Source organism: Oreochromis niloticus, linkage group LG5 (assembly GCF_001858045.2).
Source record: "Oreochromis niloticus isolate F11D_XX linkage group LG5, O_niloticus_UMD_NMBU, whole genome shotgun sequence".
NCBI lineage: Eukaryota > Metazoa > Chordata > Actinopteri > Cichliformes > Cichlidae > Oreochromis > Oreochromis niloticus.
The window spans coordinates 7,676,790-7,693,420 of NC_031970.2; the positions used below are offsets into that span (position 1 = coordinate 7,676,790).

General features: G+C 39.1%; 1 protein-coding gene across 5 annotated transcripts; it reads right to left on the reverse strand.

Moving 5' to 3' along the window:
- Window positions 1-276: 276 nt before the first annotated feature.
- tfap2c (transcription factor AP-2 gamma (activating enhancer binding protein 2 gamma)) lies at window positions 277-13,143 on the reverse strand. Of its 5 annotated transcripts, none has more exons than XM_005460802.4 (8): window positions 12,991-13,143; window positions 8,179-8,640; window positions 7,684-7,735; window positions 6,438-6,509; window positions 5,628-5,850; window positions 4,291-4,409; window positions 2,887-3,028; window positions 277-2,694 (listed from the first exon to the last, which is right to left on the reverse strand). In XM_005460802.4, exons 1-8 carry the CDS (start codon window positions 13,018-13,020, stop codon window positions 2,400-2,402), a joined length of 1,395 nt encoding a protein of 464 aa, XP_005460859.1. In that variant the 5' UTR covers window positions 13,021-13,143; the 3' UTR covers window positions 277-2,399. The 5 variants fall into 5 exon arrangements, with proteins under 5 accessions (XP_005460859.1, XP_005460860.1, XP_005460858.1 ...); XM_005460803.3 differs by lacking the exon at window positions 12,991-13,143 and adding an exon at window positions 11,885-11,961; XM_005460801.4 differs by lacking the exon at window positions 12,991-13,143 and adding an exon at window positions 9,198-9,569.
- Between the last annotated feature and the right edge of the window lie 3,488 nt (window positions 13,144-16,631).

Sequence of the window (16,631 nt, forward strand, 5' to 3'; positions counted from 1 at the left end):
CAAGCTGCAGAGGATAGATGTTGAATGCTGAACTGTTAGTACAGTCGATTCAATAGTTTTCCAAGTTTAACATAAACAACCCATTTGTCCGCTCTAAGCTGCACTTCTTTGTGCATCACATGATGTACTTTTGAGGTCTGTGCTTTTACTGAGCAACACAGCTTATTTGTGACGCTAAGTGAGAGCACATAATGATGGCTACTGTTCTCATTAGTTTAGTAGGGGATTTTCTTTGCCGTTTATTAATAGCAAAGTCTTTCAACACATGACTTAACCATCATCTGTGTGATACTGCTGAAAAAGAGGCTACAGAACAAAAGTGCTATCCATTAAGAAAAAAAAAAAATAAGTGTGTGTGGCCTAGGCAACATTACTGACTCACTAAATCAGGCTTGAGGCTGTCATTTATTTTTTTTTTTTTTCCTGAAACTTTAGAACAGCATTTTTTTAAAACATATTTTCAAAAATGTATATCATCCCCCACTTTCTACACTCTAGTTTATAAAAAACAAAAAACTGATTTACAAAATTTTAACACATCCTCATAAAAAGTTAAACCATGCACCAAACTGATACCATTATTTACACAAGCCCATTAAATTACAACATAAATTAGAAAATATTTACATCCAGGACAAGACACTGGATTAAATTCTATGCTTGGAATTTAATTTCTAAAAACATTTTTTTTTTTTTAAAAGAAAGAAATATGTACATTTACGCACGCATTCTCACAACCAACACACAATCTGGCAGAAGTGAGCTTGTTGGTAGGTTAGTGTCAATTTGGATGTTGTTTTTAATGAATAACTTGTTCACAAAAAAATAATAAGTAAAAGCAAACAAACAAACAAACTTCTCACGACTATGTACTGTATGTGTTGTAAGACTGAGTCACAATGGATCCATGGCAACGCCTGTAATCCACAAACACTGAGGAGGCTTCTGTCATAGCAAATTCAAAGTGCCCCTGCTATGCATTCTGGGATTTTATCTATCATGTAGTCTGTTAAATCACTTTTGCACATGAGAAAAAGGTTTTGCAAAGTTTAAAAAAACAAAAACAAATCAAGTCCACATCAAAGTGAGTTATTCTCTCCTGCAAAAACCAGTGCTCCTAAACTGCTTGAAATGCATCATTTGAAGTCCAGACTTTTCTTTTTGTTATTTACGTCACTGTGTAACATGGTGGCATAATGCACACCTAGCAGCTAGTTTGGCATGCCCTCAAAAAAAGAATAAGCAGTGAACTAAAACCTAATGCAGCCACTAATACTGAGTGTTTCAGAGGGTGAAGAGATGTGCTGTAACAGTATACAACCACAAAAATAAAATAATGAGCCTCTAAATTGGCATAATGGGGGCACTTTAAAGTTTTTGGTTTCTGAAAGAGCACAGGCTGAGATGAGAAAACCAACTGTCTTTTCTCATCCAGGCCTGCACAAGCTTCAAATCAACTCCCATGAACAAAAACACAATAACACTGGATCCATTCTGAAGTAATGGTACAACTAAAGCACAAAAATAAAGAAAACTAAGTAGATTTTCTCTCACACATAAAAACTGTCCTTTGCAAGTCAACTGAGACACAGGAAATAAGTGGATTTGCCCCCAGACTGAGCAGGATGGAGAAAACTGAGAGGAATTCACAGCCACAGAAAGTCATCTTGAAATGATGTCCTCTAGGGAAGATGAGGGAAAAAAAGAGAAAGACAGAAAGACAAGGGAGGGGGGAAAATAGTCGCAGAATGCATTTTGTTTCCCCTCATCTTCTTCAAGAGAATACAGGCCCTGTGGTTGTAGCAGTAGGCCACTAGCAACTGTATGTAACTGCATAGTGGTTAGCATGATGTGGCATGTATTAAGCCCCTTTTCAGGCATGTACTCCTTTCTAGGAATCTAACAGCATTTTATCGCATTGCTTTGGTGTATGAACGCACACCCCAGCAACTTCTCTGTGAAAGTCATGACTGTAATTTCACTAGCTTATGCCGAATAGCAACTGTGCTAAACAGCAATAATATGAACATAAATATATACTTTTTTCCTTGTCACTAAATGACAATCCTGTCGCTTTAGCAGACAGAAGAAGCCACACATGCCATTTCTGAAAAGGGCTTTACTCTTTCACGGAGCGGGCTCCCATTAGGACCAATCCAGAGCATTCGACACACGTGCCAACAGTAACTGATTTGTAGCCTGCTGTGACAGGTTGTTAAAAATCCCCAACCTGTCAAACTATAAATTTACAGTGTGAGCACCACATTCATACACAAATGCAGCTCTCAAAAAGACAATACCAAATATTGATTTTTTTAAAAAGTCCAAAAGGGAAGACAGGGCAGCAAGTTTAAGGGACTCTGGGAATCTCAAGTTCATAGGGATTCTCCTTTAAGCTCTCATTTCCTGTGCTTGTCCATTTTGTCAGTAGATTTACTTCCACTGTCTGAGGATCCCTGGGTGTCGCTACCAGAGCTCAGGTACATCTTGTCCACTTGTTTCAGCGCTTCATTCAGGTAGTTCTGAAGCGAAGTCATGGCAGCACAGATGGCTGGAGAGCCAAAGCCATGAGTGATAAGACTGAAGTGAGTCAGGCAGCCTTGGATTCCAGGTTCCAGGATGGGAGCGGGCCTAGCGTTGCCCAAAGGTGAGCGGTCCTGAGTGAGCAGATCGGTAAACTCTTTGCAGATTTGCCTGTGGGTAGACAAGCAGAATAACTAAGGATATGAAAAATATACCGATTTGTGACTTAATTGGAAAACGGATAACGCTTCAGATGATTTAGAAAATACAGCTTTCTATTGATCAAATACTATAAAACCAGCTTTTGAAAAAGGTTGTCTTGCTACACAATGATTAAAACACAATAACTGAAAATACACTTACTTGGCAGCAAGGAGCATGTTCTTCCGCGAGTTAACCTCATTCCGCTCCACATGTGGCCTACCCAGGTATTCAGCAATTGCCTTTGCAGGGAATTCAGTTTCACACACATAACCAAAGTCTCTTGCTAAATGAACAGCTTCGCCTAAGACAAAAAAGAAAAAGATAATATTACATAGATCCAAGAAAACACTCAAGTTGCAACTTTATTGCTAACCACAAATTAATACTTGTGAATAAATATAATACTAATATATTGTAATATTAATATTTAGACAGATATTATAACAACATATCCTTCGACATACTAGATTGTTAAGCTGTCCAGCAGCAGAGCAATTTATTAGTTTAAAAGCAGTACACGAGCAGTCCCATTTTGGAACAGATACGCACAAGCATGAAGGGACATGAAGTGAAGCAGCTGAACTGCAGAATAATCATCTGTACTGATTCTTCTCGCTTTAGGTAAGAAGAGCAACGCAGATTGATGCATTTTTGTCTTCAGGGTTGACTTACATGGTCATAAAGGGTTTATGTGAATAAATGCTACCAAAACAGGCCCGAGATGCCAACAACACCGCTTATTGATAGACACGTACAAGTATTCAAAATGCTGGCAGCTATTCAGAAGCACAAGCTTTAAGGTCAGCTGGCCCTCCTGGCAAGCCGAACACAAGATAACAAGGCTTAATTCAGCTTTGAAGGTCTCTAAATAACACAGGCCTCCAGTCATCTTCCTGCACAGAATCATCACCCCATTTATAAAAATTAGGCATGTGGGGAGTGAGAGAGGAAAAAAAAAAAATATATCTTTCTATAGCCAGCGGCAGGTAAATGTGATTAAAGTGATACTGGGATGATAGTAGAATCAAATGTCACAGACTGAGGTATGACTGTTGTTGTCATTCAAACTATACAGCAACAGAAAACAGTCACGATAAAAATCAGGGCTGTATGGCCTGGTAGTATTTTTTCCATCAAAAGGAACAATTTATGTAACTTTGAGTTTTAGAGGTGACTGTGCACACTAGGTAATACAAGACAACATGCTCAACGGAGTAACAGAATTAGTGCTGAAATATTTTTTCGAGTATTTCAGATGGAAAATGGTCATCTCAGTCTCTTATACACTGCATGAGTTCAGTCACCCTAATTTTGGTGAAATTTTCCAAACCACTATGACTCACCAAATAATGTGTAGCTGACAGTCTGGCACATTAAACACAGAAAAAAAGGTTGCAGTTACATTGCCTTTAGTTACCCTTTCCACAAGAAATGAAACACACATACCAATGCCAATACACTGACATTCCCACATTCTCATACTACTAACGCGACATTCCAGCCACTGCAAACTGTAATTATAGTCAGAGAATTTACTGTGGGCGAATGACTGATGTGTCATACCTTCTACTAGCGAGGTAAGTAGAGTGACATTAGCTGCCTTCCTTCTTCCTGCAGGCAGGTTAAGCCCAATTTTGTCCAGCTTTTCTCTCAGAGAACGGCCTCCATTTTTTGACTTGGCTCTGTATAAGGAGAAGAAAAAAAAAAAAAACTGAGGTCATTCACACATTACATTTTTTACAAATAGTCTTGACATGTTCATCAAACTATCAGTGGAGTTTCAAAAGATTATTGTGTCCTTTGACTGTTTATTTGATCCCCTTGAGACCATAAATTAAAAGAAATACCCAGAAAAAGAGTTGGAAGATACACCTGTGTAATACACATTCATGTGTATAGTCTCATCAAACACTTCTGAAAAGAAATTACAAGCAGACTCTCTTGACCTAAAATAAAATATTGAAACAATTGATGTTCCACTCAAAAGCACAGCAGAGAGGAATCACTCATAAATGCATTTTCAGAAGCTCTTGAACTATCCACTTGCCATAGCCAATTCAGTTTTCTGCATGACTGGCAGACAAGCTCTCCCCCTCAGTGGTCGGTGAGAAGGGGCGCATCTTTGGAGAGGCATGTGTGTATGAGTGCCCCCACCCCTTCTCCCTCTTGTCCCACTACTAACGATAGTCCTATTGCTGCGTGACCTACTTTAAAGAGAAAAAAAAAAGACAGATTGTATATGTGGGTCTGTGGGTGCATGTCAGCATTAATACAGGCACATGGGAAGTGGTAAACGTGCACTCCAAGTACAAAATGCTCCAGTCAGGAGTGTTAACCATGTACTGTAACCTCGAAGTCCCTCAACAGACTGCTGCACTACCATGTGTGCCATAAGGTCAACTGCTCTAGCACAGTTTAACATCCGCAATCACGTACACAGGCACACAAAACACACCCAGAGCGTATTTAGGTAGGTACTAACAATGTTGATGCAACCCATCCCCAATGGAAGCACTGAACCCAAAATTGCACACAACACAAAGAATGTCACAAACCTTGCAAAAAATAAAGAAAAGAGGAAAAATGATGAGCTGGAGCAACAGAGTCAAGCTGTGCTTTTAAAAAAAAAGCCTTTCCCATGGGCTACTAAGCTTTAGTCTACAGATCACTTGCTCCACACCTTCCACAGTTTAATAATGGTTTATTTTTGAGATAATCAAAGTCTTAACAGTTTGCAGAAACCAGAAATTTTGAACAATTGAAATCATTTTGGATTAGTTAATCCTTTTTTTTGTGAATCAGTAGAAATTTATTCACATGTCATGTTGAAGATTTTTATGAACCACAAGGAAAAAGAAAATGCTGTCTAGCTGTGACGTGGAATGAGACCGAGCCCTGACCTGCGTAGAACGCCTCCCAGGAGCGATGCGTTGAGGCATTCTGGGGGTGACAAACGTCTCTGGACTTCAGCCACAGTAACCTTGTACTTGGATGTGGAGCTCAGCAAGGAAAGACGGCCTGGTACGGAGCAAAACACCTCTGTGGGATTTGATACCATGCCCAGCAGGGACTCTTTCTGGAAGGGAAGACCTAGTGCGTTTCCTTTAGGCAGAGTGACAGGCCCTGGAGAGTGAGGGAAATAATGTTTGTAAGCTAAAGACTAAAGTAGTGCAAAAGAACATAAAAACAGATTGTGGTTGGGCAGTCAGATTTGTTAATTATTGTCAATCTTTATTCCAGACTTATGGTCCATAAAAAATAAAAATAAATCAGACAAACCAATCTGTACTTTTCCTGTTTATGTGCATAAGCTCTGATCTTTCTGTGTCTTGTGCGGAAAAGCGAGCAGAAGTATGCGTGTGCTGCTCTCCACCAATAAGGAAAGCCAGTCTCTGCTGTGCCAAAATATACAAGAAACAACTTCTAAAGCCTTTTGAAATGTGTGGTTTTGGAAACATCGGATGCCTGATGGTTAAACAGCTATGATGCCCTCACGTCAAACACCATCCACAAACAGGTACGCACATACAGACCGTCCCTCATCTAAGCCACAAATAGACCTCGGGACCGTGAATTGATTGGTCTCACCGTCTTTGATCGAGCTAGACATTGTGATTTTTTTTTTAAATGTCATCCCACAACAAAAGCACTGACAGACAAACAAAACAGTACAGCACACTACAAAACAAAACAGCTATCTTCATCCTCACCCGCGAGAATTCCCCCCTGATAATAAGTCCTCTGTAAGCGATCAAGGTTCCTGCCACCTCGAAGTCCTAATACTGAGACAGAAATCACAAAGTCACATGAGTGCTTTAATTCTCCTCTCCGGCAAATTGCTGGGAATGACATGCCATTGTTTACAAGTGGAAACCCTAGATTGCCCATAGCGTGCCCTTGAGCCTGGGAACAGTATAATGAGCAATCACTGATTTCCGTAACAAATGCAGACTGTTTGGTTTATTGCACTCTGCAAATGTCGTGCTGCTTGTTATGTACTGTAATATTGCAATATTACAAAGCAACCCTATAATTGCTAGTATGCTTTCAAAGAATAAAACATTGGCACTGTACTGCAAAATATGACATTGTGAGCCAATCAAAAACCTAAATTTTACTTCGAAGTTTAACATGCATATGAACAAGAAACTAAGGCGTGACATTTACATTTTAAAATGAAACTTAACTCTACTTCAGCAAAATTATATTTTCTACTTGTCCACTGTACACATACTGTTCATAATAACATGATGTTCCTTGGGTTCATCTTTCACTTTAAGTCTGTTTAATAGAGCCCTGATGACAAAACAGCAGGAATAAGTTTCTCCCTCAAAACAGTTCAAGTCTCAACAAATTACTAAACTGTCCTTCACATGCAAGCCTAATGCCACACCCCACCAAAATCTGGTTCTGCAGAGCCAAACACAGCTTCAAGACCAACTCATAATTTCCTGCTAACATGAACTGAAAAGAGCTGCAATTGCAAGCTTAACACGCCTAAAGATGATCCAAAGCTTTGGATCTCACAGTCAACACAGTTTGTGAGATTGCTCAATTTCCATGTCATGTCAGCTGTAGCCTGATGAATATGAAAGGGATCAGTTCTTTCCCACTGGGCATCCATTCAAGCAGCTTCAACAGAATAGGCTAAGGATCACATCGGGCTTAAATAAGTGCATTGCATGGCTATGAGGATTATCATTGTATGCAGTGTAAGTACAAACAGAAGACACCTCCTTTCCTTACTCTCACACTGAGTGCCCTGACATGCCACTATAGAAGTATGTCATTTCCAAGTATATAGAGTTCAACAAATGAAGGTCCAGCATTTCTCAGTAATTACCACATATTTTGTTGTACAAAAGCATTTCTCCTCAGTTTTCTTTTTTTTTTTTTTTTTGTTAATTGCTGTAACAATTAAAAAGTAAAAAAAAAAAAAAAAAAGTCAAAGCTCACCTTTTTTGATGACCGTCTGATCTGCCATAATTATACTGTGGTCGTCTACTTGCTGATAACAAAGAAAAGAAGCAGCAGTAAGTAAACACATACATAGCTTTGTTTTTATAAAATGCTTCAGCTAGCCTACTTTTTTCCTGGGGTGGGTATTTTCTCCATATTAGTAATCATCTTCTGTCTCTTTCATGCAAAGCTTATAACGTAATATATGCCATTTTATAATAAAAAAAATATTTTAATACTACTGTACCTTTAACTTGGAAGTACTTTGAATATATGTGACCTTTGGTTATATTAACATTTAGGAGATTTTAAATCTCCATATGACAGGCGAGTGCAATAAAACACACTATAATGCATCCATTTACGACTTTTCAGTATATTCATTACTTCGACTGCATTCACACAAACATTTATGCACATAAGCCTCAGTCTTTGCGCGCCTCTGCCTCAAAAGTATAATGTCAAGTGATTATATAAATCAAATCCACTTACTTGAACATCATCCAGTCCGTGTCCCATGTCATGCATCCCCATATTATCGCCAATAACCGACGACTCTAGACTGTGAGCGTGTGGAGATAGCAGCTCCGGTCGGCGGAACCCTTCCCTCCTAACCCCCGACGAGCCTCCCTCCAAGCCTAGGATCTGACTCGCGAGTCCGCTCCTCCCGTGGGCGCCGAGCCCCTCCTGGCCTTGCCGCCCAGGCCACGGCTGCTGTTGGTTCGAGGATGGCGACTGGTGTATGGAGTTGATGTTGAAAGGGTCCCCGAGGTGAGAGTAGGGGTCACTAGACTGCGGGTACGAGATAGGCTGGTAGGGAGGAGGAAAGTAAGGAGGCTGGAAGTCTGAACTGGCCGAGTGTGAGAGGGAAGTAGACGGGCTGTAGAGGTGTTGACTGACCGCCGGCAGGTGAGGCAGCCGTGGGTTCCCATTGCTGTTACTATCGTGCCTTTCCTAAGGAATGGAGGAGACAAGGCGGCTGAGAAAGATCCCAACAACATGGCAGGTTGTCACTCAAGGAGATAAAATATCAGATTATTCGCTGGCACGATGTCTACTGAAAAATGGGAAATAGACGGGATAAAACAATAATGGACACCGTTAATTTGGAATTTTTCTTAGTACTTAGTGGCCATTGCAAGCATATGCAAATATTCTCAGCAGCAATCAGCGTCTCAGATTATTGCATTATTATTATTATCATCATCATTATCATATTTTATTTTGTATATAGAGTAGTAATAATAAGAACACGATCCCACTTTAATTTTACAAGGAATTATAGCCCGCTTTAATTCTGACAACGACATCCTGTTTTCACTGTTTCTCTAAACTTTACTCTAACTTTTCTCCCTTGGTGCAGCACATCATTGCTGCCTCTAATGAGTCACCTTCCCAAATTTTACCGTGATTATTTCAGCCCAAAGGATTAAAAGTCAGCACCCAATTCTTGCTGTTAAATTCGGTGCCACTGATCTCACTTAGTGGAGGCCATCTCTTACGAAACTCACCTCACAGTCATCCTCGTATTTTACGTTGTCGGCTAATTTCCACAACATTTTGGCTGAGGAAAAAGTCTCTTCCTTGCAAGATTAAAAACAAAACAAAAAAGTGTAAAAGAAAAAAAATTGGGGGAAAAGAAGCCCGCGAGTTAATCCAGGTATGAAAAAATTAAGAGCTTCCTGGTGGTCATGAACCCGCTTATTCTTCAGCTGCAGCAGGAGGCAAAGTCGTGGGCGAAGGCTGAAGGGCGAACTGACCTACCGACTGACTATCCGACTACAGATATGAGTTTCCACAGCCACTATGAGAGAAAATAATCGTTGTCAGGCAATATTCCCCCCCTTTCCTGCCAAAGTGCTCAGCACTTCTGTTGTGAAAGTGGGTGAAACCGGTTCATAAGAAACTTGACTCCCTCTTATGGACAAAACAGTGATGTTCAGTCTTATTGGTGCAAACATGAGCATTTCACTATATCTATACAGCCACTCACAGTGGGCGTCACCCTGTCCGATGATGTCAGTGAATTGGAAAAATAAAATAAAAAAAAAATCCTGATTGGCGGGGTGATTGTCCAATCAAAATTCGGTCCGTCTGTAGCGTGTCTTTGTACGGTGTCAAATATTCAAAGCATTAAACATCCCCAGTGTAGCCTATATCTATTTTCCCCCTCTTTTTCCCCCCTATTTCTCGTGTCTTGCAGCAAACGCTGCTTCTCATTAACATCTTTACTTCTTTTATCTCCTCGGGCCCATGGGTAGTTGAACCTTTAATTTTACAGGACACCGTGTTCTGTTTTAGGATTATATTCTTGGGCAAGCGATTCATTGGGCAGAGATCTGTTAGCCAGTCAGCAAAGAAATAATTTCTTGAGTTATATATATATATATATTTACAAAACTGCACTCTACTGAACTGCAGGACAATGTGCTCATGTAAAATATTACGACTATGAGTCAGAACCTGTGAAAGTGTTGCAGTTACTGCTGTACGTTAATGAGAGCTTCTTGACGAGACCTTGTAATGTAATATACGCAGGCTTTACACAGTGCATTGCCTCTAGAGACCAATCACTATGTTCGGTTTGAGCTGCTAATTTTAATAGCCTTCTCAGGAGAACGTCTTAATTTGAGGTAAAAAAGTTAACATTCGTATTCTTAACACCACCACCACTAAAAATATTATTATTATTCAATAATAATAATAATAATAATAATAATAATAATAATAATAATAATAATAATAAGTGGGTCAATTATTATTGGCCTATACATACTACGCATAAATGCAGTGACAGGAAATGAGAGCCAAGCTACTGTGTGTTTCCCTTTTATTGCTGAGAATTAAAACCCTGTAGTTATGCTTTGACCGACTGGATAATTTTATAATCTTAAAGATCACCTTTTTCCCACGACAAGGCGTACTTACAGTTTGTATGCTTAATTCAGTAACAGGTATTCCAACAGGCCCGCGACATTTTGATGCTTCAAGTCAGTGGTACGTTTCAAACCGCAATAAGCCCGAGGGCTTAGCCGCATTATTCTCTCAAAAAGCTCCAAAGCTCAAAGGATTTCGGCAAGCAGCCCTTTCTTAACTTCATTTACATTTTTGTTGAGCTTTATAGTATCTCGGAAGGAGGGCTCTTTGAACTCTGGTTTTAATCAAAAGACAAATAGGACAGACTTTGAGGGGAAAAAATGCATGAAATAAAAATAAAAAGGCTCACCTGGTGTTATCAGTTCGCAATTTTTCAAATCGTATTATGCCACCCCGAGGCTGCTCTAGTATTTTATCACTTTGTTTTGCGTTATCAATTGATACGTAAACCAGTACGTGTCAGATTTTAATTTGTGAACTTAACGTGCAGACATCCCGTGGTTTCTCTCCACCCCCTTTGCCTTGTTGTGATGCCAAGCACAAATTTTTTTTTAAAAAAATGCTCTGATTAAATGTTGTTCTGTGTTGAAACAGGCACAGGACGGGCCTAAGAAAGTTAGTCACGTTTGGCCTACCGGTAAGGTTTTGAAAAATCCTGATGCTCAGCTTGTCATTTTAATGACAGCCGGTTTCACTGACAACCGACTCAGCTGATGTCAGGTGTAAAGTCTAAATGGATCCGTGCCCGGACACATTCAAAGTGTCACAGAAGCCAATGACTCAGCTCTGCCTAGTGATCTGCCTGTTTGCTATGATCCCAGACTTAAGAAATATAGTTCAAAGCTGGTTTATAAACTGATTTCAACACCCACACTTTGCATTGTATTGATAAGTCTACTAACAAGTAAACAATCCTAATGGAGATCACAGTAATATTGAAGTTGCTCCAATGTGTTCATAACTGAAGAAAAAAAAAAGAAATATATAAACTTTACTGGGCGGAAAAATCTACTCTTGTAATTCCCCCCCCAATTCAGTTTAAAATTATATAATGTAACTTAAAAAACTGTTTGTAGAAATTATTGAAGAGGTGGAAAAAGTACCCTACCAGCAATTTTACTGAAAAATCATTTCAGCATTTATTTCAGTTTTTACCATCAGCAACTCCACTGGTTTGTAAATCAGTAGCCTCAAGCGAAAATACTCAAAGTCTCTGATAGAGTAAAGCCTTGTTATTATTGGCATTAATCACAGTTTATTCATAAGCGCATATAGCGCCGTGCGACTTTAAGCTGGGGATAAAAACGCATTTGTAACTGACCTTTTCCGCAGCAACCATTTTGAGGTGAAGCAATGTACAAACACAGCCGCTACTAATGACATTAATGAAGATTTTGTAATTAGTAACACCTGTAGTTACTTACCATGTCGTGTCCAAATGGCTGCTGTAAAGGTTTAGGCTATATAATGAGGGACTCCGTAGTCTTAAGGTTAACGAGAGCGCACGTCTGTACAACGCAAACGTATTAAATTAGACAATAAATATATATTTACGAGTAGATCTATGATTAATATCATTTGACTTAATATAGACTAAACCATAACTAGGTTTACGTTTTTATTCTACTCTGAGAAAGACCGTTTTCAAAGTGATCAGTGTAAGAAAGACCCTCCCTAAGTTTACTTTTCTGTTAGTCTTCCAATGATGTAGATATTAAACGAATAAGTTTAGTCTTTTTAATAAGTGCATTAGAATTATAAGTTTACATTTTACATTAGCCTTTTCATATGCTTGGATATTATTGTTGCTGTAGCAAACTCAAACTCAAACATGGTGCAATTTAAATTCCTTTTATATTCAGGTTATTTTAACTGGACGCTACTAGTTAAGTCAGCGAAGGTTAAAAGATAATCCACAGGCCTCCGTCCTGTTCAAGCAGGATGTCAACCAATTTGCATTCGTTTCTCACTCCCTGGCCTCTCACACGCAACAATCTCCCAATGCTACAGAGACCTGATCTTCAAGGTGGTTTCTGACAAAACAGGGAGCTGATCTGCAAGGTGACTTTTACGGGAAACCCTGTGAAGCTTGTGATATTTGAAAGTTGCCATATTATACCCTACAGCTGTAATTAGTCAGGCTTGTTAAATTTAATGACAGAGGTGGAAGTGCATTAATTCATTGTTCAAATTTTTAAGAGTGTGGCTGTAAAAACGGACTCTAGGATAACCTATATTAAGATGAAGTGAGGCTGATCGTCTACCGAGCTCTGTGAGGAGTGTGTCGGAACTCAGCCCCGAACAGCACCAGCCCAATTTAACTCCTGGTTATTGTGGGAAGCAATAAAACAAAAGCGATAAACACGATACAGGCTTGGTCAAATTAGATCATCTGTAAGAGGAAAATACAGGAGGCAGCCAACTCACCCTCCAGTCTATCCTCTCCAGTACAGACATCTGCAAGGCTCCAGTCGCAGTAATCCAGCTGAGCTGCAGCGAATGAGTGAAACCATGAGTTTTACATTGCCGACTTCACCTGACTGCTGTGCAGTACGCATGCGCACTCTAGTGAACTACACCTGAGAGGACAAATCAAAATGTATTGCCAAACCATTTATGAAAATTTCCATATACGGTTCTGTGTAAAACAACGTGTACATTAATTCATTAATATGAGGAAAGCTGGCACGAAAGACTTAAAAAAAAAAAAAAAATTGAGGAAAACAAATATATACTGATGCACAGAATTAGACCTATAACCGAGACAGTACTACAGTTAAACTTGCCACTGTATTCTAGTTTTGAGTGTAAAAAAATAAAAATAATAAAGTTACAGAAGATAAAATTAATGAATAGGTGGAAAAAAAGAAGTATGGAAAATTCAAGATTAGGTAATTCCAGCCCAGCCCTAAAGCCACATCGCCTCGGGGTGACCACAAGAATCTGCTTTCAAAAGCCACTGAAGCTTTTTAAGGTGTATAGTCCCTGTTATCTGATCTCTAGAAGATTTCAGCTTAAACTAATGAACAGATCAAAGTGTCTTTGCTGTGTGGTTAAGAATGCAGCTGATATATCTTGATCTAACGAGGGGGGAAAGACGTCTGACACCTGTTTAATCGATTTTTTTTTTTTAAATGGTGGAATGATACATATTTTCCCCAGATTCATTTAATTCCAACAATGTGACCTTAATTTAAAATCGTGTGCTACAGAGTAAAGATTTTCTAATATACCAAATTATGTTGTTACGTTCTTGAGTAAAACAAAAATTAACGGTGGAGGGAAAAAAATCTACAATTTAGCAAATTTGATATTATGTGTTGGTGAAATAATTCAAACAAATATAAACAAACAATAAATTGTTCCGTGTAGTTGGTATTTATTATATCTTTCCAAAAAAACCCCACCAACTTAGTTTTATTATAGTCCCCCATGACCACCAAAAAGGCCTAAATAATAAATATAAATAATTTTTTCTCATTCGCAAGTCTTTATTATAACTATCAACTAAATTAAAATGAGCTTGTTTCCTAATCAGTGTTGAATGCTTTGTTTTATAAAGTGCGGCACTGAGTGATCCAAACGTGAAAGAAAGAGAACAGCAGACTACCAGGAAAATCTCTGGATGGAAACAGTTCTGTTATTCTAAAGCTTTAGCCACCATAATTTGATCATTTGTGGTGTAACGAGAAGCATGCTTTGTACACCCTTTGTATGTTGTTTTCTTTACGCCGAGTATAAAATCTCAGCGCGGTACTTGCGCCTGTGCTGTCACCTAGGGGCCGCATCTATTCATTACCACAGGCCTGCAGTAGTTGCTTGTTTTGTAGTGGCTGTGGAGTAAGTAGCTACTCTGGGTGGACCTATTCAGAGATCAGCTCAACATATTATGTCTACGGTACTTAATTTTCAGTTATTTAAGTTATTTAGGTATGTACATTACATGCCATGATTAATTCAGCAGTGAGAAAAATAGCTTATTGGCATGGCATATTACTTTTTTATTGCCATTTTCACATATGTGTGTGTAAGAATGATTTTTGCAGCGGTAGCACTGTATAGCAGATGGCACTAAAAGCAACCAATAAAGTGTTGAAGGTAAAAGGTTTTGACATTTTCTGGATCACACAAGCCAATCATCTAATTGCAACCCAATCATGTGTTTCCCTATATGGAAAATTAGAGAGGAAAAACCCGGCAAACATTAACTCAGGATGCAGTAAAAGTCTGGCAAAGTATCACAAAGCAAGAAAGACCGTATTTAACATTCACAGGTTCTGGATATCAGCTGTTGATACCAGAGGTTTCTCAGAGTATTTTATTACCATTAATTTGTCCAGTTTTTATAAACCTTAAATTTTTACATTCAAGGGAAAAAAAACAAACATTTGAATCCCTGAATGTACAAATTTAAGGTTTATAAAAACTGGACAAATTAATGGTAATAAAATACTCTGATTTTGAAAAATTTTGTAAGTTTGCCCAAGAAATGATCAGTCTATAATTTCAACGGTAGGTTTATTTAAACAGTGAGAGACAGAACATTAACAAAAAAAATCCAGAAAATGCATTTCAGTAAAGGTATAAATTTCTTCACATTTTCATGAAGGAAACAAGTATTTGATCCCCGATCAATCAGCAAGAGTTCTTAATACAGGTAATGAGCTGACATTAGGAGCCTTCTCAACTCATTACCTGTATAAAAGATAGCTGTCCATAGAAGCAATGAAGCTATCCAGATTCCAAACTCTGCACCATGGCCAAGACCAAAGAGCTTTCCAAGAATGTCAGGAAAAAGATTGTGGACCTACAAATGGCTAGAATGAGCTACAAGACCATCGCCAAGCAGCAAGGTCAGAAGGTGACAACAGTTGAAGCGATTATTTGCAAATGGAAGAACCATAAAGTAACTACCAGGCTCCATCGTTCTGGAGCTCCACGCAAGATCTCACCTCGTGGAGTTCAGTGATAATGAGAATGGTGAGGAACCAGCCCAGAACTACTCAGGAGGAACTTGTCAATGATTTCAAGGTAGGTGGGACCATAGTCACCAAGAAAACAGTTGGTGACACAGTCTGCCACGAAGGACTGAAATCCTGCAGTGCCCGCAAGGTCCCCCTGCTCAAGAAAGCACATGTACAAGCCCGTTCGAAGTTTGCCACTGAACATCTCAATGATTCAGATGAGGACTGGGGGAAAGTGTTGTGGTCAGATGAGATCAAAATTCAGTTATTTGGCATCAACTCAACTCGCCATGTTTGGATGAGGAGAAATGCTGCCTACCACTCCAAAAACACAGTCCCCACCATCAAACATGGAGGTGGAAACAATTTACTTTGTGGGTGTTTTTCTCCCAAGGGGACAGGACAACTGCACTGCATCAAAGGGAGGATGGTTAGGTGAGAACCTCCCCTCAGCCAGGGCATTGAAAATGTGTCGTGGGTGTATATTCCAGCATGAAAAAGATCCAAAACACACAGCCAAGGCAACAAAGGACTGGCTCAAGAAGAAGCATATTAAGGTCTTGGGAGTGTCCTAGTCAGTCTCCAGACCTTAATCCCACAGAAAATCTTTCGAGGGAGCTGAAGGTTCGAGTCGCCAAACATCAGCCACGAAACATTAATGACTTGGAGAGAACTGCAAAGAGGATTGGGACAAAAATCCCTGAGATGTGTGCAAAACTTGTGGCCAACTGCAAGACACCAACAAAGCTTTTACCACCAAGTACTAAAGCACGTTTTGCAAAGGGATCAAATACTAATTTCCTTCATGAAAATGCGAATGGATAGAATTAAAAACTTTTTTGAAATCCATTTTTCTGGATTGTTTTTGCTGTTGTTCTGTCTCTTAGTGTTCAAATAAACCTACCGTTGAAAATATAGACTGATGATTTCTTTGTTAATGGGCAAACTTACTAAATCAGCAGGAGTTCAAATAATTTTTCCCTGACTGTAAGTAATGCCACGAATACTCAAAAGTTTTGTTTTTTTTGTGGATTTATGCTGAGCCTGTTTTTCAGTTGTTTCCTGATTGTCTCATTACTGTGAAATACAAGCCCTAATTACAAA

Bases quoted from the DNA above. Each gene is read 5' to 3' on its own strand.
- tfap2c (XM_005460801.4), bottom strand. From the start codon at position 9,245: ATGTTGTGGAAATTAGCCGACAACGTAAAATACGAGGATGACTGTGAG. The intron at 3,029-4,290 runs GTATGACACATC...TTTTTGTCTTAG, and splicing joins ACTTACCTCGCTAGTAGAAG to GCGAAGCTGTTCATTTAGCA. The intron at 2,695-2,886 runs GTAAGTGTATTT...GTCTACCCACAG, and splicing joins AACATGCTCCTTGCTGCCAA to GCAAATCTGCAAAGAGTTTA.